General features: G+C 38.1%; 1 protein-coding gene across 3 annotated transcripts in view; it reads right to left on the bottom strand.

Annotated features, from left to right (window-relative positions):
• Positions 1 to 26067, bottom strand: part of PLSCR4 (phospholipid scramblase 4) — a 69055-nt gene that overhangs the window by 19182 nt on the left and 23806 nt on the right. For 2 of the 3 annotated variants that reach the window (XM_074333982.1, XM_074333987.1), the window contains exons 2-3: positions 13633 to 13660; positions 12341 to 12439 (exon numbers count right to left, since the gene is read on the bottom strand). In XM_074333982.1, the coding sequence (XP_074190083.1) occupies positions 12341 to 12439; positions 13633 to 13639 (106 nt within the window). In that variant the 5' untranslated portion in view covers positions 13640 to 13660. Of the gene's footprint in view, positions 1 to 12340; positions 12440 to 13632; positions 13661 to 20956; positions 21112 to 26067 lie in introns of all 3 variants that reach the window. The other variant, XM_074333986.1, reaches the window with a different exon arrangement.

The following is a 26067-nucleotide window of genomic DNA, read 5'->3' as shown; positions in this document are numbered from 1 at the left end:
TAGTTATTTTACTGAGTATGAAGTGGTATCTTATTATGGTTTTCATTTTCTTTTTTTGTTGTTGTTTTTAAAGCAAAAATAATTTATTGAATAAAGATCTACACCATAGCCAGTTTTTTGATAACTAATGACGTTGAGCATCGTTTCGTGTACTTACTGGACATCTGTGTAGCTCCTTTGTAGAAATGTCTACTCAAATCCTTAGCCCACTTTAAAACTGGATCATTTCTCTCTTTATTGTTGGATTGTAAGTGCTGTTTATATGATTTGGATAAAAATTTCTTGCCAGACAAATGGCTTACAAATATTGTCTCATTCTGTCCAATATCTTTTCACTTTCCTAATAGTATTCTTTGACACAAAAGCTTTTAATTTTTATAAAGTTCGATTTATCTATTTTTCTTTAGTTGACTGTGCTTTAGGTCTCTAAGAAACTTGTTTAATCTAAGGTTATGAATACTTATATTTATTCTATAAGTTTTATAGAATATTCTTACATGGTCTTTCATCCATTTTTATTTATTTTTGTATATAGTGTGATACAGAGGTTCAAATTCATTCTTTTGTATATTGATATTTACTTATCTCAGTACCGTTTATTTATTTTTCTTTTTTAAAAATTTTTTCCCCTTCCCCCCTCCCCACTGCCCCCCTCCCCCCGCAACTGTGAGTCAAGCCATTGTTGTTCTCAGTCTCGTTGTGGAGGATGCAGCTCTCTGGCCCATGTTGGTATTATGAGCATTGGGCTCTACCCGACTGAGCCAGTCAGTCGTCAGCCGTTGGCCGGCCACACACGGCAGCTCTCACCCGCTGCCGGCTCCTCGCGGCAGCCCACGGCACCCAGCTCCAGGTCAAGCTGTTGTTCACAAACCTAGATGTAGAGGGCACAACTCACTGGCCCATGTGGAAATCGAACTAGCGACCTCGGTGTTAGGGGAACGGCGCTCCAACCACCTGAGCCATGGGGCTGCCCCTCAGTACTATTTATTGAACAGACAATTCTTTCCCCAATGGACTGTTTTGGCACATTGTCGAAAATCAATTGGTCATAGATGTTTGGGTTTCTTTCTGGACTATCAATTCCATCCTATTGGTTCACATGTCAGTACTTAATGCCAGTATTGTATGGTCTTGAGTACTGTAGCTTTGTACTAAGTCTGGAAATTGGGAAGTGTGAGTCCTCCAAATTGGTTTTTTTCCCTCAAGAATGTTTGAGCTATTTTGAGTCCTTTGCATTTCCATATGTATTTGAAGATTAGCTTAGCAATTACTTCAAAAAGGCGTACTGCGTAATTGATAAGAATTGTGTTGAACCTGTAGACCAATTTGGGGAGTATTGCCATTTAACAATATTTACTTTTGAAATCTATGAACATAGGGTATCTTTCCATTTATTTAAGTCGTCTTTAATTCCTTTCAACAATAGTTTGTTTTCAGTGTTCAAGTCTTACATGTCTCTTATTACATTTATTCTAAGTACTTTATTCTTTTTGATGTTATTAAATGCAGAATTGTACTATTACTTTCTTTTTTGCTTTTATTTAAATATTATTTCAATTACAGTTGACATACAGGATTATATTAGTTTCAGGTATACAACATAGTGATTAGACATCTATATAACCTATGAAATGATCAGCTGATAAACCTGGTACCCATCTGACACCATACATAGTTATTACAATATTATTGACTACATTCTTTGTTATACTTTACATCCCCATGACTATTTTGTAACTCCCAGTTTGTACTTCTTATTCCCTTCCCCTTTTTCTGCCACCCCCAAGCCCCCTCCCATCTGGCAACCATCAAAATATTCTCTGTATTTACCAGTTTCTGTTTTGTTTATTTTGTTCTTTAGATTCCACATATAGGTGCAATCATATGGTATTTGTCTTTCTCTGTCAGACTTACTCCACTCAGCAAAACACACTCTGAGTCCATCTTCGATGTTGCAGATGGCAAAATTTCATTCTTTTTTATGACTAATATTCCATTGTATATATGTACCACCTTTTCTTTATCCATTCATCCACTGATGGGCACCCAGGTTGCTTCCATATCTTGGCCATTGTAAACAATGCTGCAATGAACATATGGATGCACATGTTTCTTCAAAGTTGTGTTTAGGGTTTCTTCGGATAAATACCCAGATGTGGGATTACTGGGTCTTTCTTTGTCTCTTGATATAGCCTTTGTTTTAAAGTCTGTTTTGTCTGGTATAAGTATTGCTATCTCAGCTTTACTTTTCTTCCCCCATTTTTATGAAACATCTTTTTCCATCCCTTTACTTTTCAGTCTGTGTGTGTCTTTTGATTGGAAGTGGGCCTCCTATGGCGAGCGTACGTAAGGGTCTTATTTTATTATCCATTCAGCAACCTTATGTTTTTTATTGGAGCATTTAATCCATTTACATTTAAATTGTTGATAGATATGCAGTTATTGTCATTTTATTATTCATATCTTTTATTTTTTTCTTCTTAAAGAAGTGCCTTTAATATTGCTGGTAATACTGGTTTGGTCGTGATGAACTCCTTTAGCTTTTTCTTGTCTGGGAAGTTTCTTATCTCCCCTTTTGATTATACATAATAGCTTTGCTGGGTAATCTTAGTTGTACGTCCATGTTTTTCATCACTTTGAGTATTTCGTGTCAATCCCATCTAGCCTGCAGAGTTTCTGTTGAGAAAGCAGCTGACAGTCTTATCGGAGCTCCGTTGTATATAACTGAGTGCTTTTCTCTTGTGTTTTAAGTATTCTCTGTCTTTAACATTTGACATTTTAATTATGATGTGTCTTGGTGTGGGCCTCTTTGGGTTCATCTTGTTTGAGATTCTGCATATCCTGGGCTTGTATGCCTATTTCTTCACCAGATTAGGGAAGTTTTCTGTCAGCATTTCTACAAATAAGTTTTCAATTCCCATGATGCAAATGTTGGTACACTTGATGTTGTCCCAGAGGCCCCTTAAACTCTCCTTTCTTTGGATTCTTTTTTCTTTTTGCTGTTCTGTTTGGATGTTTTCTGCCACCTTATATTGCAAATCCCTGATTTGATCCTCTGTTTCATCTATTCAATTGTTGATTCCCTCTAATGTATTCATTTCAGTTATTGTATTCCTCATTTCTGACTGGTTCTTTTTTATGTTTTCTATCCCCACTGTTATGTTTCCTATCTTTTTGGTTAACTTTTCACTTAAGATCACTGAGGATCCTTATAACCAGTATTTTAAACTCTGCATCTGGTAGATTGTTTATCTCCATTTTGTTTACTTCTTCTCCTGGATCTTTGTTCTGTTGTCTCATTTGGGACATATTTCTCCTTCTCCCCATTTTGTCTGCCTCACTGTTTCTATGTACTAGGTAGAGCTGCTATGTCTCTGTCTTAGTAGAGTGGCCTTTTGTAGTAGGTGTCCCATGGGGCCCAGTGGCGCAGTCTCCCTGCTTACCTGAACTGGGTGCTCCAGGTGTGTCCCTTGTGTGGATTGTTTGTGCCCTCCTGTTGTTGTTGAACCTTGGATGCTGTTTCACGTCAACGGGAAGGAAAGAACCTCAAGCTGATTGGTTGTAAGGACTGACCATGATTACAGTGGAGGAGCTGCGGCAGGGGCTCACTCTACAGAGCAATATTCGCTTTAGTGGGGTTCTGGTGCCTGCCAAGTTTGCCCTTTAGGTGCGTCTTTTGTGGAGGTGGTTGGGTGGTACTCTGGTATGATCTGAAGCTTGCCACTGGGTGTGTTAGTTCTGGGGACTCTTGGAAGGGACTCTGTTGCAGGCCAATGTCAGCCACTGCCTGTGCCCTATTTGGGGTCACTTGGTATGAGCTACAAAGTAATCTGCAGATGGTTGCCACTTATGCTGGGCTTGGAGGTGGCCCGAGAAAGGCAAAACTGCAAACCAAGGCTGGCTGCCACTTGTGCTGAGCTTGGGGCTGCTTAGCAAAAGCTATGGAGCTTGCTGACACTAGATGCTGCTTGTTTGGGTTTTGTGAACCTTTGATAGATTTTAGGAAATTCTGCAGCCTGAGACAAAACAGGCTGACTGTATAAAAAAGCCACTGGAAGTAGCTTGGGTGGACCCAAGAGTTGGGTGGGGCAGGGTGTCGGGGAATCACCAGGGGTGAATGTGTTAGCCAGGCTGATGGAGACTCAGGTATGGCGGCAACCTGTGTCTGCATGCTGGGTTGAAGGAGGGCTCAACAAAGAAACAATGGCTTCTGCTTGCACTTCTGAGAGAAAGCTGCTCCTCCAGCCCTCTCCTTGCAGCCAGACAACTCAGTTCCACCCTGTATGTCCCTGGCACCATTCGAGCTACTGCCCCAGTGCTGGAGCTCAGAGTAAGTCCATCAGCAAGAAAGTCCATGCATGGGCCCTTTAAGAGGAGCTCCTTGGACTCCAGCAGCCATGCTTCTCACTCAGTCACAATCTCATCAGGATTTCCCAGACAGAAGTTATGGCGACTTCTCTTTCTGGCACTCAAACCCTGTGCTGGGGAGTCTGGTGTGGGGCTGAGACCCCTCACTCATCAAGAGGGAACTTCTGCAACCAAGATATCGTCCCGATTTTTAATTGCCACACGCGACTTTGGGACCAGCCTATTCCATGTCTCTCCTTCTCCTACCAGACTCAATGTAGCTTCTTCTGTATGTCCTTAGCTATCAGATCTCTGTTCAGCTGGACTTCAGGAGATTTTCATTGATGGTTGTTCTGTAGTTTAGCTGTAATTTGATGTGGTTATTAGAGGAGGCACAGAGTTTTCCTACTGCACCATCTTGACCGAAACCCACAGATGCACTCATACTATTATTTTCTTTTGGATTGTTCATTGCTAGTATATAGATATGCCATTGGATTTTTGTATATTGATCTTGTATCTTACTATACTGCTGAATTTATTTATTAGTGCTATGTATGTATTCTTCAGGATTTTCTATATACAAAATCATCTCATCTGCAAATAGAGAGTTTTGTTACTGTCTTTCCAATTTGGATGATTTTCTTTTTTTTCTTCCTTAATTTCCTGGCTAGAACCTCTACTACAATGAAGAGAATAGCATGAGAGAACATACGCTCTTCTTCTTGATTTTAGGGGGAATGCTTTCAGCTTTTATTAAGTATGATGTTAGTTGTGCGTTTTTCATAATTTTTTTTTAATCAGGTTGAGGAAGTTCCCTTTCATTCCTAGTTTGTTGAATGTTTTTATTATGAAGGATGTTTCATTTGGTTAAATGCCTTTTCTATATCCATTGATGTGGTCATGCAGTTTTTGTCCTATCTTCTATTAAATGGTATATATTCCAAATAATTTTTTTAAATTAAATTTATTGCAGTAACATTGGTTAGTATCATTATATGTTTCAGGTGTACAACTTTATATCATCTATATATTCTATTGTGTGCTCACTGCCCAAAGTCTATATGACGCCCTTACCCTCTTCATCCTCCCCCAACACCTCCCCTGTGCCCTTTCACCAAAACATCATCTGTGTCTGAGTTTGTTTTATTTGTTCATTTATTGCTTTTTGTATAATATCCCACATATGAGTGAAATCATATGGTTCTTGTCCTTTTCTGTCTGACTTTACATCAACTAATTTTCATATGACAAACCAACCTTTCATTCTTGGGATAAACCCCACTTGGTGATGGTGTATAGTACTTTTTATATGTTGCTGAATTTAGTTTACTAGTATTTTGTTGAGCATTTTTGCACCTATATTTATAAGGGATACTGGCCTGTAGTTTTTATTTCTTGTGTTGCTTTTGTCTGATTTTGCTAATAAAGTAATACTGGCTTTGTAGTGTGAGTGGGAAAATGTTCACTATTCTTCCATTTTTTGGAAGAGTTTGTAAAGAACTGTTATTAAAATCTTCATTGAGCATTTGGTAGAATTCACTGAAAAGGCCATCTGGGCCTTGGCTTTCTTTTGTCAGAAATTTTCAATTACTTATTCAGTCTCTTTATTTGTTATTCATGTCTCTTCAGGTTTTCCATTTCCTCTTGAGTCAGTTTCAGTTGTTTGTGTCTTTCTAGGAATCTGTGTATTTCATCTAGATTTTCTAATTTGTTGGCATACAATTGTTCATAGTATTGCCTTATAATACACTTTAATTTCTATAAAATTGTTAGCAATGTTGCCATTTTCATTCCTGATTTTAATAATTTGTCTATTTTTTTCTTGGTCAGTCTCGCTTAAGTTTTCTTAATGTTGATCCCTTCAAAGAAAACTTTTGGTTTTCTTGAGTTTGTCTATTGTTTTTGTGTTCTCTATTTAATTTACTTCCACTTTAATCTTTAGTATTTCCTTCTGCTTATTTTGGGTTTGGTTTTTTCTGAAGGTGGAAAGTTGGGTTACCAATTTGAGATATCTTCTTTTTTAATGTAGCTGTTTACAACTATAAATTTTCTTCTAAGTACTGTTTTGGCTTTATCCCATAAACTTTAGTATATTGTTTTTGTTTTATTCATCTCAAAGTATTTTTAATTTCTCTTGTGATTTCTTTTTGTTCCTTTGATTATCTACAGGTGTGCTGTTTATCTTCCTCCTGTTTCTGATTTTCCAAATTTCCTTCTATTATTGATTTCTAATTTTATTCCACTGTGATAGGATATATTCTGTATGATTTCAGTTGTTTTAAATTTATTGAGACTTGTCTTATGGCCTAACCAGTAGGTCTATCCTAGAGAATGTCCTATGTACACTTGAGAAGAACATATATCTGCTGCTGTTGGGTAGAGTGTTCTATATATGTATGTTTGTCTAATTTGGTTTATAGTGTTGTTCAGGGCTTTTGTTTCCTTTTTGATCTTCTATTTAGTTGTTTCAGCCATTATTGTAAGTGGGGTATTGCAGTCTCCACTATTATTTATTGAATTGTCTATTTCACCCTTTAGTTCTGTCAGTTTTTGCTTCATGTATTTTGAAGCTTAGAGTACAAATAACTGTTATGTATTCTTGATGGATTGATACTCCCATTACCATAAAATGTCCTTTTGCTCTAGTAACAATTTTTGTCTCAAAGTATATTTTGTCTGATATGAGTGTAGCTATTTCATTAATTCTTATCAGCAACTAAGTTTGATATACTTAGTGTTTTACAAACTGTAGATACATTTGTGGGCTTTGAAATCAATTTAATGATTCATAATTTTAAAAAAAGAAACCAACTAGATTAGAATACAATAGAAAATATCAAACTGCATTGTCCTATACTACATATTCACTACATTATGTATTACTTGGTGAAATTTCTGTTGGTTATATATAAATACATATATATATGTATTATTTAGCGTGAGTCATAGTAGACTGTCATCAAGAATGTTTGACAGCCACTGATTTAAAGACCCTTTTCTTTAACCAATATAAAGAAAGGAAAGATTCTATTCTGGAGTGGAAATGATGGAGACAATGTTACAAAACTGTGATGCACAATCATGGAGCTTGTCTTCACCATGGTTAGAGATACTTCTCTATAGGTCCACAGGAAAAAAAATCTTACGAAAATATAGGTTAAATTGTAGTTTCTTTCTGAAAATTACTGTTTGTTCTTATAATGTATGTATGTGCATATATCTATTTTCTTATGTATCTGCTCATAAATTATTGGGATGTCAGCCAGACAGCATAAGATTTGCCTCATGTCCAGGTAAGTAAGCTAACGGGAACAAGACTGGATAGTAGAAGTCCAACTTGGGCTGTGATGTTGAAGCTCCACAAATGATGTCCTATTTCCCCAATATCCCAGGCTTTGGGCACCACCAGTCTATAGACTAGGGAATCTGGATCTTTTTATAATCAAAAAAGCAATGCTACACAGCTGTGCAGGGCAGGAACTGACAGCTCCTGAAAAATGTGGACAGTTCCATTGAAAAGGTCCCTATTGCAGAAGGAAAAGGTCACTACTGCAGAAGGAAGACTTAAAGAGAGAGTTGAGAGAATGGGATAAGGTAGAGATGATGCCCTCTCAGAGAACCCAAAGAAATGGGGTCTGGACACCATGTAGATCTGGAAGGAACTCCTGTTAGGAGAAGCTATCTCAAATATGAAAAAAAAAAAAAAAAAAGATAATAGCTAACTAACCCTTACTGAGTTCTTACTATGTTCTACATACTGTTACAACTACTTTACAAGTATTAAATGTCGTCATCATTACATCAAGCCTATGTAGTAGGTACTACTATTATTATCCTTAATGTACAGAGGAGGAAACTGAGGCCTAAGGAGGTTAAGCAACTTGATGAACAGTCAATAGCTAACACGAGCATGGCAGAGTCAAAATTAAAAGTCAAGCATTCTGACTGCAGAGGCACCGCTAACTAAAGTATGACAATAGTCTCCCTAGTTCAGAGCCTAGGAAGATGAACATCCACAGTGGGATTCTGTGGAAGGCCCAGAACTGTAGACTGGAAGAGTAACTGTAGCTAGCAGCTATTTCCAAGTCCTTAAATCCTTAGTTTCTACACACCCTCCCACCTCCACAGGACATCACAGTACAGAAAAATCCATTCAGCCGGCAGAAAGTTGGTCTCAGGACAGTAAGAGGTGACCAACATAGAGCCAAAGCAGTGGCCAATGCTGAGAAAGCCAGCCACCGTCAGGAAAGGACACTGCCTGAGAAGTTCTTTGGGATGAGAAATAAAACAAAGAAGGCAATCTCTGTAAGGCAAATTAGACAGGCTCAGATTCTGGCGATTTGGGCATCAAAGGGAAGAGTGCCTTTTGAAGCTGATGAAGTCTGGGACATTTTGGTTACTCATAAAAATCCCACTCACGAAAGTCATGAGTTATAAAACTATTTCGCCTAATACTATCTGAGAACAGGCCATGAGATAAATCAACATTCCTTTATCAAGGAAACATTCCTCAAGCTCATTTCCACGACCAGCAGCTGTGCTTGCCACTAGGGACAGGAAGTGGTATAAAAACATGTCTCTCATCAAGGACATCCAGTTCTGTGGAGAACACACAGATTTGTAAGAAAAAGTGAATGGTCACGATGAAGTGAGAAACTGGTGTAATCAGAGGTAGACGAACAGTATGTGAAGGGATAAGAGAGGAGGGCACCTGACACAGGCAGAGGAGGTCCCCTCTGATGTAAGTTCTGTCACATTAGACTGTGCAGACAACTCCAGGGTAGGCAAAGGTGTTACAGGGAGAAGAGGTGCAAAATGAGCAGTTGCACAGGGGAGGCTCAGTACTGCGGGAGTAAAGGCCACGGAGGAAGATTTAGGGGACAGGGCTAGAAAGGAAGGTGGGAGGGAGTGACAATTATGAAAGCCCTATGCTCTGTGCAAACAACTTGAACTTTATGCCAATGAAATGGAAAGTGGAGTGATTACTTTTACATTTAGAACCTTTATGAATAAGAAAGTTCGATTAGGCAGGAGGTGCTTACAGGAGTACAGTTAGAAGGCAAGGAAGTTTGACTGTGAGGAAAGGAGGAGAAAGTCCACAAATGATAATGTTTAACAATAGTACTGCCTTGGTAACAGATTGGATGTGAGGCAAGATTCTCGAGGGTCTGACTTGGGTCTCTGTGGGCCTCGAGAGTAGAGAAAAAAGAGAGGGTATGTGTTCGGGAGCATAATGTCAAAGATGGATTGAGAATCATTGAGTTTGAGATCCAGGATCATCCAGGGGAAGTGGTCTCTAGGCAGTTGGAAATGCCAGTTTAAAGCGCAGAAGATTAATATGGGGATAAGGGAATCATAAGTGGTTAAAGGTAAATGAAATAATGCGTATTACTAAGATAACATAGGAGAATGTGTAAAAGGACGGGTGAATGGAGAGGTTACAGAGGGAGAAAGGGGAGGGCCACAAAGGACAAGAGAGTGGACCAAGGAACTCTAGAGAAACCAGTTTTGAAGGGTAGGTAGAAGACAGTTCTTGACAGAGATTGAGAGTCAGAAAAGACTAAAGGCAAAATAATGGTAACTAGAAACAGTGTCAAATTAGAGCTAAGTGTGAGGAGGAAAAGGTATCTAGTATCTAGTATCTTTATCTAGTATCTTTAGAAAACAATGGAAGAAATTACATGTTTCAGGTTGTCATGGATTGTCTTTACTTCCTTTAAGAATTGTGTTTAAGGGACTCAAGTTGGACTGGAAATCAGCTATCCCTCCCTGCTCTTTTAGAATTGTCATTAAAAACAATGCAACTAAGAGTCATATAAACTATCTTAAAATACTAATTGTATCATTTCAATGAGTTGATGATCAATTCTTGTGATATTAACCGTGTGATTTTTAACATTAAATTATTTCATGTAATAATACTTAAAGACCAATAAATCAGAAAGAAAATTACAATTTAGATTATGGGGCTATTCAGTATAAAGACTACATTTCTAAGAAAAATTATACACAAATTTATGTAATCAAGTGCTTTAATATAAGCAGATATTATTCAGAGATGGTATGAGAAGTGAAGGAAAAACTGACAAATTGTGTGTGGGAAACCAGTATATTTATACTCCTTTTTGAGCTCTGAAATGCTATTAAGGGTTCCGCTTTGTTCGGCAGAAAAGCTAAACAAAACATGTTTAACTTCGTGTAACCAGTATAACTATAGTGTCCCACACTATTGAAAGAACGAAGTCTGTTATGGAGCATTGTCCCACCAACACTAGTGTGAGAAATACTGCCTTAAGGGATTTGTGTTTTCTTAGTTATTTTGAACATTACCATCCTTTTTGATTTCAAGAAATTATGTCATTTTCTTTCTAAATAGAATACATAAAACAAAAGCTTCTTTATTAACTATTTTTTTAAAACATATTTGGGACAAAATTATTTTGGGGAAGAACACATCTACAGTATTATAATGCAAATTGAAATTACATAATTGAATTTCAAGAAATTAATTAAAGCCAAATATTTCAAGTTCAAGTTCCTTAACGTGAATCACAGGGACATGATCTGTGTCACCATATGAAAGTATATAGTTCAGTCAGCAGGTGGCAATCACAGTAAATTTCTATTACTATTTTATAACAAAATTCATTAGTTATATGCATGATAATATTTTCCAACTTATGTAGTTATTTGTAGTAATTTGAAGGATGTCTCCTACTGTCTTGCTATATTTTTATTTAGAGAGGAATACACAAATACGCCCAGATGAGCAGAATATGATTTAAAAACCAGTGTTTGCTTCTTAGAAATGGTGGAACTTCTGTTCTAGTGGAATCTAGGTACCTGAATTCCACTAGAACAGAAGCTCCACCGTTCTTCTTCTAGGAATGATTGGTGAAAATAAGAGAGATTACGTAGCTCATGTTAATAGTCACTGAAATAAAATGCAGAGAAATGGTCAGATACAGGAAGATTGTAATTGAGGATTGTCAATAACTTGGATTTAGCAGGGCTAAGCCAGCAGTGAGGGGTTATACTGGATCAGATCCACACAGCAGGCACACAAGAGGGAAAGGGGGAAAGGAAGACCTGCTGTTTTCAGAAAACCCTCCAGGGGCAAGGGCTACCTGATCTCCATGGATCATACGTCTAGAGCCAAAACAACATCTCTGCCATCATTGTGCGGGACTGGGCTTTCTTCTGCCTTTTCACAGCCTAACCCAATGGTTTCCCCCTCTAAATATACATAAATATATATTTAAAAAAATATTGCTAGAACATATCTATCATTTTCTAAGTCGTTACAATGTATTTGAATACAATCCTGATTAGAAGTATTTCCTTAGTCAAAAGTATAATTTTTATTTTTAAAATTTTATACATTGCAAAATTATGTTCTGAAAAGACTAAGTCAAATTTCCATTAGCAGTATGAGTATCTCTACTTCCTGAGTCACCAGCAGCAGTGCATTCAGATTTATTAAAATATCTGTAGAATTATGAGCTCCTTAATCAGCAGTCAGTGCCATTCACCTCCATTTCTCTTGACATTTGTCCCATGTATGCCTCATACCAGACCTTCATGACCGTTGCTTTTGGACATGTTGTTTTTCCTGTGAGCCATGGTCCCTTCCCCCTTTGTTTGATTGAGAAATCCCTTATCCTGCCAGCAACACGTGACTTCCTCAGTTAGGGTTTCCCTCAGATCCCTGGTAGATCAGTTACTGTCATCTGTGCCCCTACAGCACTCTTCACATTTTCATAATCAAGCAAAGAGAATGCTATCAATGTGTGTGCAGCTTACTTCCTCAGTAGCCTATAAATCCTGTGAAGATGGGACTACATTCTAATTGATTTCTAGTAAACTCCGTGGCGCCCTGTAGGCATTCAATATTTATTCAATCACTCAATTAATTAATTTTATAAGCAATTTTAATGATTAGTATGGTTTTCTGCAGAGAGGAAAGATCTTTTCTGAATATTTAACCTACCTGGTACAAAGTGGGAATTGTAGTCAGGAGGGTCATCAGGCAACTTTATGTGATTTTCCACTTCATCTGCAGGTTGCTCGGGGGCTGTGGGCACTACACCTTTGTGGAGAGAAGTGACATGATTTACAATGGAAATGATAATATGATAATAAATTCATTTTTTCTTGTTGGTATGCATCCATGAATGTAACCAATATGATATACACTCATATTTCTTACAAAAAATGTAATTCATGAAGTGTATTAGACACTAACCTATTAATATATTTGATGAATTTTCAGGCTGAATATAGATTAAAAAATAAAACATGGTAATTATACCATGATCAAAGCAATGAGCTTTCAGTAGTTCAGCTGACTGGATGCTGATTCCTACCTCCATAAATTCCTTGCACAGTGTTGAATATTCTTTTTCCTATTATGTAATAGGAAAAAGTCATAGAGTGAATCTGATTTTTTTCCTGAATGCTTTTTGGAAAACGGCTTGTTTAGATAAATCCAAAACGTAACATAGTAAATACTAAATTCAAAACAGAGCACGATGAATACTAAAAGGTTTAAAAGCTAGTGGTGCCACACACAGCTCAATTTGAGGTGGTTTAGTCTACATTCCAGTGACTCACACTTTTACCGTATTCTTCCTAAAAGCAACCTAAGTCACTGCAATTGCTTCAAGGGAAGTACTGGAGTCACTTCTCATGATGTTGTACCTTGTCCTCTTGTTGAAATTAGAGAACCTTCTTCCTGGACTCACTATAAAGAGAAGTTTGGAACCTCTTAACTGACCAACTTTTATCTTATAAACCCACAAATCCCAGAAATGTGATGTTTCTCTCCTTATATCATCTCCTACATTGCTTAACAATGCAGGGGCTACTTCTGAGCCCTCCTCTATGAAGGCAGGCTGTCATCGCAGGCTTTTTATCACTATCATCTCTCTTTGCAGACTTACTTTCCTTACTTGACCCAAGCTTGCCCACAAACTTTAGATCTTTCAGTACATGTGTGCCACTATGAATCCCTTTACTCCTTTCTGTCAAAGACAGATAGGAATGTTCACACGTTTAAAGGAATATATATACATATATATGTATATATGTATATATATACGTATATATGTATATATACGTATGTGTATATGTATATATACACATATGACTGAATGTGTATATTCTCCAAATACTAAACAATAAAAAGCTCCAAAATGAAATAAACTCTAATTTTTTAAGGAAAAGTAATCACACAATTCACATTTGAAAATAAAACATTAAAATTTATTCATAAAAACTTACCTGACATTTTGAAGAATTCCAATTAATCCTGAAAAATAAAACATTTCACACCTTAAAAAATACATATATAGTTACATTATTACTTAGTGATACATGTAACAAATTCTGGGATTCTTTCAGCCTCCAGTTACCTCTCACTCATTCTTCATTAATTCAACAACTATTTAGTAAACATGTATTATGTACTAGGTACTATTACAGATGTTGAAAATATAGCAGTAAACCAGATGGACACTCTACTAGACATCATATTTTAGTGGAGTGAGATACAAAAACATGTCAACAAATATTTAAGATTAAATTTAGATAGTACAGTTATGAAGAAACTAAAAGTTTAAGAAAAACATGAAGGGAGAGTTCCGAGAGGCTCAGCGAAAGCCTCTCCCAGGAGGTGATCTTTGAGCTATTTGAATGATAAAAGGAGGCATTACACCAAAAATGTGGGAAAAGAGTTGCAGAAAGCCAGAAAAGTAAAGTCAAAGGCCCTGGGGTGGCAGTGAACCTGAAATATTCACGGGAGAGAAAGAGGTCAGGTGTGACTGGGACAGAGGGGATGAAGAGAACCGAGGTAAGGAATAGAGACAGCACCTGATCTTACCTAATGGCCGTGGCAAAACGGAATTTGTTGCGACTACAGTTGGGTAGTCTTTGGAGGACTTAAATCAGTGGAGCGATCTGATCGGATTCCTACTTTATCTTGAGGGGAAACCGTACAAGCAGGGAACAGTGACAAAGGATGGCAGCAGTGTTCCAGCTGAGAGCTGATGCTGGCTTGAACTGGGGTAACACTAGAGAGGGTTAGGTGTGGTCAGATGCATGACATGATTTAGAAGGAGAACCTACTAACGGCCTAAGAAGAAGGGAGGAGGAATCAAGGATGAGTCTCAGTGTTAGGCCAGGGTAACTGAGTTGATGACAATGCCATTAACTGAAGAGAGAGGAAGATGGTGCGGGAAATGGTGGGAACTAGGGAGGGGAGGAATCAAGGGTTCAAAACGGTACATTATGTTTAAGAAGAGGCCAAAAGAAGACATACTAAACATTTTTAAGTCAAAAATATGTGTGTGGGGGGCAGCCGGTTAGCTCTTTTGGTTAAGAGCATGATGCTTGTAACACCAGGGTTGCCGGTTCGATCCCCACATGGGCCAGTGTGAGCTGCGCCCTCCACAACTAGATTGAAACAACTACTTGACTTGGAGCTGATGGGTCCTGGAAAAACACACTTAAAATAAATGTAAAAAAAAAAAAAAAGAATCCGTGTTCAAAAAAATATATACTTGTGTTTGAACAGTATGAGAATAACTCAAAGAAGTAAACTAGAAGCTGAGATTTGAAACAAGAGGGGGGTGGATTTCATTAATTCAATCAAGAAAGAAAAAGGTTATCAGAGAAAGGAATTTCAGTATTTCAGCTTTCTGAGTGATGACAAATAACAAGGAGAACAACATCAACAAGACTAGTTTACTGAATGCTTATCAAATGTCAGGCAAAGTGTGGCACACTTTTCATATATTACCTCTAATGATAACAGCATTTCTCTAATATTTCTCAAATGGCCAACCTTGCTAAACTCAGTACTCCTAAATCCAAAGTCCATTTCTTTCCAATGTGTCATCCTGCTTATCAGAGTACAGAAGGTGGTCACTGTGTTGTTCAAGTAGAGTAGAAAGTCACCCATATGGAGTAGGGGTGCCAAAGAAGCATTAGAGCACCGTCTGAGTAGTCAATCTAGACGAAGAGCTGACTCAGTGAACGCCATCACGGCATTGGCCAGTGTATAGATGCCCAGCTATAACGGCTGCCTGGACAAGCCTAGGTCAGAATTCCAGCAGTCAGTCATGGACGCTTCCACTCACTTTTGGAGTGGAAGTTAGTTGTACAGTGTCCCATGTGTCTTAAAAGTGAAATAAGTTTTCACACCAAAATGCCAGACCCAACTGTAGGCCTACCAAAGGAGTTCAAAGCATTGATCTGATTCCTTTAATGATGGTAACTTCTGATATTCAGGAAAACAACACCACCTTTCTAGAACCTTAAATTCTGGACACTCTGAGGAATATACCCTGAAGTGACTCTTGCACATGTACACAAAGGTTATAGAGAAGAATATTCTTGACACGCTGTTCATATTAAAAGAAACTGAAAACACTCATGATGTCCATCAATGGTACACTGGATTCTGGTACATTCATATGATACCACAGTATAGTCAGTCCCCACTTAACGTCATATATAGGTTCTGCTACTTTTGCAAAATGACTCATAACAAAGCCAATTTTACCTTCAGCTAATTGACATAATCAAGAGTTAAGTTCTGCGCTTGTGCACTGTTGGTGGGAATGCAGATTGGTGCAGCCACTATGGAAAACAGTATGGAGGTATCTCAAAAATCTAAAAATGGAACTACCTTATGATCCAGCAATCCCACTCCTCGGTATCTATCCAGAGAAATCCAAAACTCTAATTCAAAAAACTTTACGCACTCCTATGTTTATTGCAGCACTATACACAATAGCCAAGACATGGAAACAACCGAAATGCCCATCGGTAGATGACTGGATTAAGAAACTGTGGTACATTTATACAATGGAGTATTACGCAGCCATAAAGAAGAAAGAAATCGTACCATTTGCAACAACATGGATGGACCTAGAGAACATTATGTTAAGTGAAATAAGTCAGACAGAGAAAGACAAATACCACATGATCTCACTTATATGTGGAATCTAAAGAAAAGACTAAGTGAATGAACTAATCAGAAACAGTTTTGGAGACATAGAGGAAAAACTGAGGGTTGCTAGAGGGGAGGGGGGGTGGGAATAAAGGGGAAGGTGAGAGGTTTAGAAAATAGTCGGTAACCACAAGATGGCCACGGGGTTTTGAAAATTAATTTGGGGAATGTAATCAATAATGTAGAGATTTTGTAGGGTATCCGATGGACACGTGTCCCATTTGGGAGACCACCTCAGGGATGATGTAGATGTTTGATCACTGCACTGTACACCTGAAGCTGAAGCTGAACAATAATGAATGCCAGCTATAATTATATATATATATATATATATATATACACACACACACACACACACATATGTATGTATATGGTTACAGGAAGCGGAGTACAGCATTAGGAATAGAGACAGTGGAAATGTAATGGCTCTGTGCGATGTCAGAGGGATAGTGGATGGGGGGAGGGGGGGTTCACACAATGTGAGGGATATAAATGAAAAATGTCTAAGTATTGCTTTGTCTTGGGCACCTGAAACTAATAAAATTATATATATATATATATAAAAGAGTTAAGTTCTGCAGCACCTCATCATCATTATAACAAAATGACATTGAATGAAAAGACATTATTTGAGAACCTGCTTTAATGTAGGGAAAACAAACTACAGCAGAACACATCAATAGGGATAAATCTCAAAATTACAACACTGAAAAAAATTAAAAGCAAGTCATCGGAGAATACACATGAATCCATTTAAGAATGTTCAAAACCAGGAAAATTAAACTTTTTTTCTGACACATAAATGAGGGAAAACTTGAAGAAAAGTTAGGGAATAACACAAAATTCAGGGAAATGGTCACATGTGTAGAAGTGATGTGTGCTAAGTGTTTAGCAGTGGCCCACGAGCGGCTTCAACTTCCTTCTAATGTTCTAGTTCAGAGTGGTGGGAACAGGGGTGATCGGTTGTTATTAGTCTTTAAAGGGTACATATATGTTTATATATGCATATTTATATGTATAATATTTTTAACAATAGAACCATTTGACAGTTCTATGTGGAATGAAACCTTCTAGCTAAACATATATTGTTGCTTTGTACATTAAACCTAGGGATTGCATACTGTCAAGGCACTGATAAGGAAACTAATTAGAGAAGATTATTAAGTGCCTTAGTGAAAGGGGTCTAATTACCATCCAACCACCCATCCATCCATCTATTTAATTATCAATAGTGGCAAATGGTACAGCATAGTGCAAAAGTGGCGAATTTTAACAATTTCTAAATCTAGGTGAAGACAGAGATCTGAATATTTTTTATTTTGAAAACAAAAACTTGAAGGAAAAAATACAGAATCCATGCGCCCAAACATGGGGTCCAGGCCTGGAAATCTCTATTTTTATCACAGTCCCAACTGCTCCTTATGATCAGGTATGTTTGTGACTGATACAGTATGAAGAAAAATAACAGTTGTCAATCATGCCAGGCAGAAATAGAATTCAAATCTGATTCAACTGATTGAATAACAACTTGAAAAAACAAGCCAATCTCAACAATTTTAAAATATGTAAAAATGTTTTTAAAAGTAGTATCAATGAATTTAAACAAAGTAAAATATATTTATACGTTGCCTTATAAGCTGTGGGTGTGAGAAGAGTTTTTTACTACCCTCCTCCTTCGAGCCACTAGTTTTTCTTTTTCACCACACTAAATTCCCTTCTCTTTCTTAGAAATTTTTGCAATACAGTTTTATCCAAAATGTTATATATAAGATAATTTAGTTAATACAAGCCTGAATGTTAACTTGACATTCATCCATAGTCAAATGGTATTTCCATGCTGCTGACTGCTGCATTCGACTTTACCCCATTCAGTGTTTCAGAAAGGAGGTTTAGGAAAGCAAATGTACATTTTTCTATATTTTTGTGTTTTTCAAGAATGAATACTGGTAAACTTTTATACTTTAAAGTAATTATTTATTTTAATAAAATGTAGCACCTTAACTGTATCTACTTAAAAATATAAATACTATAATTATTTTCTGTGGATTTTTGACACATTTTGGAGAACAAACTTGAAATCAATTAACACAGTGAAAAGTTTACTATTCAGTGAATTGTTTTCAGATTTCCCAATCATTCAGCAAGGGCAAAAGGTGCCATACTTTTGACTTTATATCACATGGAAACTAGAGTAGAAAACTGAAATGTACCTCTGTAATAGGTTAGCATGATATGATCCAGAGAGCTCTTAATTGCAGAGGCCTCGGCATTTTCAGGGCTTAGGGGGCCCACAGGAAAATCTAAGCCAATGGGAACATATAAAGAGCGAAAGGAGACACTCGGGCTGCACAGCACAAGGTTGGTAAAGCTGTGGTTTGCTGCTTTGCAAAACAGCCCTGGTATCGCAAATGGCATCCTACAGCAAAGCAGCATTTATATGGAGAACCCTTGCTGCATTCAACACTGCAGCTATGTTATATGCTCACTCTTCAACGTTGCCTTTGTAAACGGGGACATGCTAGTGGAGCTCAGTGAAACCACAAGCTCCAGGGCCACACCACAGATATTTAACACTTAATCACAAAACAGAGAATGACGGTTAGCTCTTTGCAGTTCAGTATTTACTGGAATCCGTCCTGGCCTCTTGACAAGGGAGCCTCTGGGTGTGAGAATCTTGTAATTCTCCAGGCACAAGGCTTAGAAAACTGCACATGCAATCTACAACCCAGTGCCTTCAGCTGTGAGAGGAGAAAAGCAAGCAGAGGTCCCTGTACAATTCCTTCTGCTTCTTAGTAAGGGCAGGAAAAATAGCTAGTCCATCTACCACACTCCCCCGTTTGGATTCAGCATGTAATTATTAAGAGATGACATCCTTTGTACAGAAGGTAGGATACTTGGAGGAGGGCAGATTTGGTGGCTGGTAAATGGTGTATGCCAGCACACTGCAGACAGCATGGGCAGTGGTTCAGACAGATTCCAGGTATGCCTGACAGCTGTGTGACCTTGAATGACCACTCTTCTTGGGTTATCCTGTGTCACAGGCATGGTGACAGTTAAATGCACCTCACAGAACTGCTGTGAAGACTAAAATGGTCACACTTAGATAGCACTTAAAACAGTGCCTGGCACAAGGGGTGGCCGGTTAGCTCAGTTGGTTAGAGTGTGGTGCTAATAACACCAAGGTTGCCAGTTTGATCCCCGCATGGGCCACTGTGAGCTGCACCCTCCTTAAAAAAAACAAAAATAACAAAAAACAGCGCTTGGCACACAGCAAATCCTCAACAAATTATGCATTACTACAATTTCACCAGGTAAAAAAACGAACTGGTGAAGAGACCAAGAATAAATGTCTATATTCAAATGTAGCACATAAAAGAGCTGTCTGCCATTCAGTCATTTAACATGTATCCCGGAGCATCAATGAAGACTTTATACTGGGTTCCAAGCTGACACCAATAACTCCCATTTTTTACCACCAGTGAGTTTTAGCAGATGTGATTTTATAAGCATTGTTTGTAATGAGTTTCAAAATGGAAAGAACAAAGAGAAAGAAAATGGAGACACTGCTGGAGGGCTTTTTCTTATTTTGTAGCTAAATGAAAGACAATGAGTTAGAGTACAGCTTAAGTGTCTACGCAGTTTGCTTTTAGTTTAGGATAGTGACATTAATTATATTATTCAGACGGATTTATCTAGTAATAGAGTTTAAAAAGAGCAGACAATTAAAATTACATTAAAGACATCTAAAAACTAGAAGAATATAATATTCATTACATCTCCAAGATACAAACACAGGCATGTTTGGGAGATTCTGCAGGTTCGTTTCCAGAGTACTGCAACACAGAAGATCATAATAAAGTGAGTCATAAAACTTTTTTGGTTTCCCAGTGCATATAAAAGGTATGTTTACGTTGTAGTGTAGATTAAGTGTGCGACAGCATTATGTCTAAAACAACCCCAATGTATTTTAATTAAAAAATACTTTATTGTTGAAAAAAAAAATAAATAAATAACCATCATCTGAGCCTCCAGCAAGTTGTAATCTTTCCACAGGAAGATCTTACCTTCAACTTGTAAAAAAATGCAGTATCTGCTAAGCGCAATAAAGTGAAGTGCAATAAGACAAGACAGACCTGTATTGAGATTTTAAAAAAAATTATCCTGCACTATGAGAAACCGAATATTGAAGTCTATATTAGTATAGTACTTCATGTATAAAATTCAAATGAGATAATATATGTGATTAGTATTACATTTGATTTGAAAGTCTTAGTAAAACTCTAATAAATGTAAATGTTGGTATTTTTCCAATGTTCAAATTTTATAAACTTCTTATTTCACAAGGATTCATGCTCGATGAATATAAGTTAATGTGCTAATAGTCCTAGGAATGTATATATACCTTGCTTAAAAAAGAAATATCTATTAGGCTTTGCAAATTGTCTCACGTATTATTAATAATTATTTTCTTCTATCTCCATAGGAAGTGATGGCTGCTCAATTCTAGTAGTTTCAAGTAACTTACTGTTATATAACAAAAACTTTGGCCTTTGCCCCAGGTTATGGGAGAAACTTCTAAACCTTTGGAATTACCTGAGTGACAGGAGTGACTGTATTTGTAACAGCAGGTTCTTGGATCACACCTGGGTTTATGCTAACACGTCAAAGGATGGGAGCTGATCGTGCCAGAAAGATCACCATGGGATGAAGAGTTCAGGCTTTGGACCATGCAGTGCTTGACTCATCTCCTGGCCATGGAAGATATGAGGGAGTATAAAGTGTAATTCTCTTAATGACGTACTACTTCTATAACCCTGCTACTCAGAAACAACTGAATATTTAAATTATTTATAACATGTTACTTAACTATATTTTATGTTACATACTTATATATATAATATTTACATGCTATATGAGGTCTGACAATTAAGTTCCCGAACTTGTTGCAATGATGTTGCTAACCTTTTTTTTGATACCGGAGGGATTATTTATTATGAATTTGTAGCAACTGGACAAACAGTTAACCAAGTTTATTATTTGGAAGTGCTGAAAAGGCTGTGTGAAAAAGTTAGATGGAGGAAAGACAAGATGGTGAGGCCATGCAGCCAGCAAGCTCAGACAGCGTTTTTTGAGGAGTCAGCTATGTGGAGAGTTGAGACAATTGGCAGCAGCAGGAAGGACATGTGATTATTTTTTAGAAGAGTGATGTCATAGGAATGGCGGCAGCGGGGCACACTTTCTGAGTTCTCCTCCGGATCTTATCAAAAACGGGACATCTATAACCCATCAAAGGTCGCTCTGCTCATCACGCAGAACAGCTAAGAGACTCGTGCAAGGATTACTTCAAGGTGGGCAAATCGGGAGAGCAGGGGAAGAGGAAAGGGAGTGAAGTAGAGACGCATCTGCAGCTATGGGGACGCAGCCCGCATCTGCGGCTGTGGAAACGCAGCCGGCATCCGCAGCTGCAGAGACACAGGGGATCCCAGGACGGAACAGAGAACACAAAAGCCAGGAGGTGGGCTCTTTCCCTGCGTCCCACAGCTGATCTCTCCCACCGAGTGGGCAGCATATCCAGCATTTGAGGCAATAACCTCAGTGAGACCTCCAGTTGGGCCCTACGCTGGACAAAGGACACAAATACCTGCCTCCACCACCAACCCCCCCCACCCCGCTCTTTCAGATTTAAACTGGCCGATGAACTGAGGAGTAGTGTCAGATTACAGAGGAGCCTTAGTGCTCAGGCTCTGGGAAGACTGGCATGCAGCTCTGACCCAGGGAAGAGGCTGGGAAGAGTGTGATTTTTGCTGGGATAGGAGAGCAGAGACTCCTCCACCCCCAAACACGACCTTGACTGGCCTGTGGGAAGGGTGTGACACAGCTGGGCTGGGAGAGAGAAGACCCCTCCATCCCCAGCTCCCACCCTTTCTGGCCTGCCTAGGGCAGGGCAATTACAACTGCGGAGGCACTCCCAGGGATCAGCAGTAAGCGGCAGTCGCAGCTCCCAGCTTTCAGCAGCTCAGAAATCTCCCGCCCGCAACACACACACACACACACACACACACACACACACACACACACAGAAGAAGTGCCCTAACACTCAGGAGAACTGGAAACAGCGCTGGTGGTGCTACTCTCAGTATGCATATGTGCAGGCAAGGGCAGAAACTGCACTGCCTTCGTAGAAACTACCATCCAGACCCCTCAGCCCCACGCATCTAAATCTGCAGTTCCAACGTCACTCTGGGCACCAGGTGACCGGCTCTGCACGCACAATACACAGAGGACTCTTCAGTACAGCGGAGGACAACCTGGAGATTACTTGGTGGGCTTAAGCCAAGACTGGAGCTGATTTTTGTTTTGTTTTGTCTTTATGTCTTTGATATCTTTGCCTGTATTGAGTGGGGGTTGTTGGTTGTTTTTACATGTGAAGGTATTTGATTTTTACTTTGTTGTTGTTGTTGTGCTTGGTGATTTGCTTTGTTCTGAAATTGCCCGACCAGAGCCCAGCTTAAGAGGCACAAGATTCAACATACCCACAGACCAACTCCAGACCAAACCAGAGTACTACCGGGTTTGACCTACAAGTGACACACACAGAGGGAATTCTCTACAGGCACAAGAGCCCACAGAGGCCAAACCACATTTAAATGGTCAACCCTCACACAACAGAACACCCTGTGGTGGGCAGAGCCAAGTCTCATAACTAGTCAGCCTAGGAGTTAACCCCACCTACTCACAAGGGAAAAGCAATTAAAGATCTTCTTTAACAGGACAATATATACAACACAAGAGTCACCTTTGGAGCACACACAGAGGAGAAGAACGAAGTAGTGCAAGTCAAATATAAAGGACACATACTACATAAGATACCCCCGCAAGAACTAAGAAATCTAGGGGATCTACCTAATACATCGAAGCAAACACAGAGAGTCAGCCAGAATGGGGAAACAAACAAACATGTCCCAAATAAAAGAACAGAAGAAACCTCCAGAAATGGAACCAAATAAAACAGAAGTAACCAACCTATCAGAGACAAGAGTTCAGAACACTGATGATAAGAATGTTTAAGGAGCTTAGAGATTACATAAAGAAGGATGTAGAAATCATAACGAACAACCAGTTAGAACTAAAGAACACAATTACTGAAATAAAGAACTCACTTGAAGGAATTAACAGCAGGTTAGATGAAGCAGAGGATCAAATCAGCGACTTAGAAGACAAGTTAGCAGAGATTACCCAAACAGAACAACAGAAAGAAAAAAGAATAAAAAACAATGAAGATGGTTTAAGAGACCTCTGGGATAACATCAAGCGCAACAACATGCGCATCATAGGAATACCAGAAGGTGAAGAGAGGAAACAAGGGATTCAGAGCATATTTGAAGTAATAATGTCCGAAAACTTCCCTAACCTGATGAAGGAAACCAACATACAAGCCCAGGAAGTGCAGAGAGTTCCAACCAGGATAAACCCAAACAGGTCCACACCAAGATACATTATAGTTAAAATGGCAAAGGTTAAAGACAAAGAAAGAATCCTAAAAGCAGCAAGAGAAAGACAGAGGGTTACATACAAGGGAACTCCCATAAGACTATCAAATGACTTTTCTACAGAAAAAATGAAGGCCAGGAGGGAGTGGCAGGAGATACTCAAAGTGATGGAAAACAAAGGCCTACAACCTAGATTGCTTTATCCAGCAAGGCTATCATTTAAAGTTGATGGCGAGATAAAGAGTTTCCCAGAAAAGAATAAGCTAAAGGAATTTATTACCACCAAGCCAGCATTGCAAGAAATACTAAAAGGACTTCTGTAAATAGAAGCAAGATGAAAACAATCTAACTACAAATTTAAAAATGGCAATAACTATGTACCTATCAATAATCACATTATTGATTATTGTATATGCTGTATACAAGACTCACCTCAGATCAAAAGACACACACAGGCTGAAAGTGAACGGTTGGAGTAAGATATTTCATGCAAATGGAAATAAGAAAAAAGCTGGAGTTGCAATACTTATATCTGACAAAATAGACTTTAAAATGAAGAACATATTAAAAGACAAAGATGGGCACTATATAATAATAAAGGGATCAATCCGACAAGGGGATATAACCCTAGTAAACATCTATGCACCCAACATAGGAGCACCTAAATATATAAAACAGATATTGACTGACATAAAGACAGAGATCAACAGTAACACTATCATAGTACGGGACTTCAACACACCTCTGACAACAAGGAACAGGTCTTCCAGACAGAAAATCAATATGGAAACAACCGCCTTAAATGATACATTGGACCACGTGGATTTATCCGACATTTTCAGAGCATTTCACCCCAATACTGCAGAATACACATTCTTCTCAAGCGCACATGGAACATTTTCCAAGATAGACCATATTTTAGGCCACAAAACAAGTCTTGATAAATTTAAGAAAATGGAAATCAAAACAATTCTCTTCTCTGACCACAGTGCTATGAAATTATAAATGAACTACAGGAAAAAAAAATAAAAAGGAAAACACACCAATACATGGAGGCTGAATAGCATGTTACTAAATAATGAATAGGTCAACCAGGAGATCAAGGAAGAAATCAAAAGATATCTCGAGACAAACGAAAATGAAAACATGATGACCCAAAATCTATGGGATGCCGCGAAAGCAGTCCTAAGAAGGAAATTCATAGCATTGCAGGCCTACATTAACACCACATTAACAAAATGAAAAATAAAAATCACATGATCATATCAATAGATGCAGAAAAAGCATTTGATAAAATCCAGCAGTCATTTATGATAAAAACCCTTAAGAAAGTGGGAATAGAGGGATCATATCTCAACGTAATAAAGCCCATATATAATAAACCCACAGCTAACATCATACTCAATGGGGAAAGCTAAAACCATTCCCCTGAAGATCAGGAACAAGGCAAGGTTGCCCACTTTCTCCACTTCTATTCAACATAGTGCTGGAAGTTCTAGCCACAGCAATCAGACAAGAATAAGAAATAAAAGGCAATCAAACTGGAAAGGAGGAAGTAAAATTGTCATTATATGCAGATGACATGATACTATATATATAGAGAACCCTAAAGACTCCACCAAGAAACTATTAGAGCTGATAGATGAATTTAGTAAAGTAGCAGGATACAAAATTAATATTCAGAAATCAGTTGCATTTGTATATACCAATAATAAAACATCAGAAGGAGAAATTAAAAAAACAATCCCACTTACAATTGCTCCAAAGACTATAAAATACCTGGGAATAAATTTAACCAAAGAAGTAAAAGGTTTGTACTCAGAAAATTATAAGACACTGAAGACAGAAATGAAAAAAGATACAAATAGATGAAACACATACCATGTTCATGGATAGGAAGAAATAATATAGTTAAAATGTCCATACTGCCTAAGGCAATATACATATTCAATGCAATTCCTATCAAACTACCAACGACGTTTTTCACAGAAATAGAACATATAATCCTAAAATTTATATGGGACCATAAAAGACCCTGGATAGCCTCAGCAATCTTGAGAAATAAGAACAAAGTGGGAGGTATAACAATATCTAACATCAAATTATACTACAAGGCTGCAGTAATCAAAACAGCATGGTACTGGCATAAACAGACACATAGATCAATGGAACAGCATAGAGAGTCCAGAAATAAATCCATGCCTATATGGCCAT

Source organism: Rhinolophus sinicus, linkage group LG01 (genome assembly GCF_036562045.2).
Source record: "Rhinolophus sinicus isolate RSC01 linkage group LG01, ASM3656204v1, whole genome shotgun sequence".
NCBI lineage: Eukaryota > Metazoa > Chordata > Mammalia > Chiroptera > Rhinolophidae > Rhinolophus > Rhinolophus sinicus.
The sequence above is the reverse complement of the archived record's forward strand: the minus strand, read 5'-3'. Positions and strand labels throughout refer to the sequence as shown.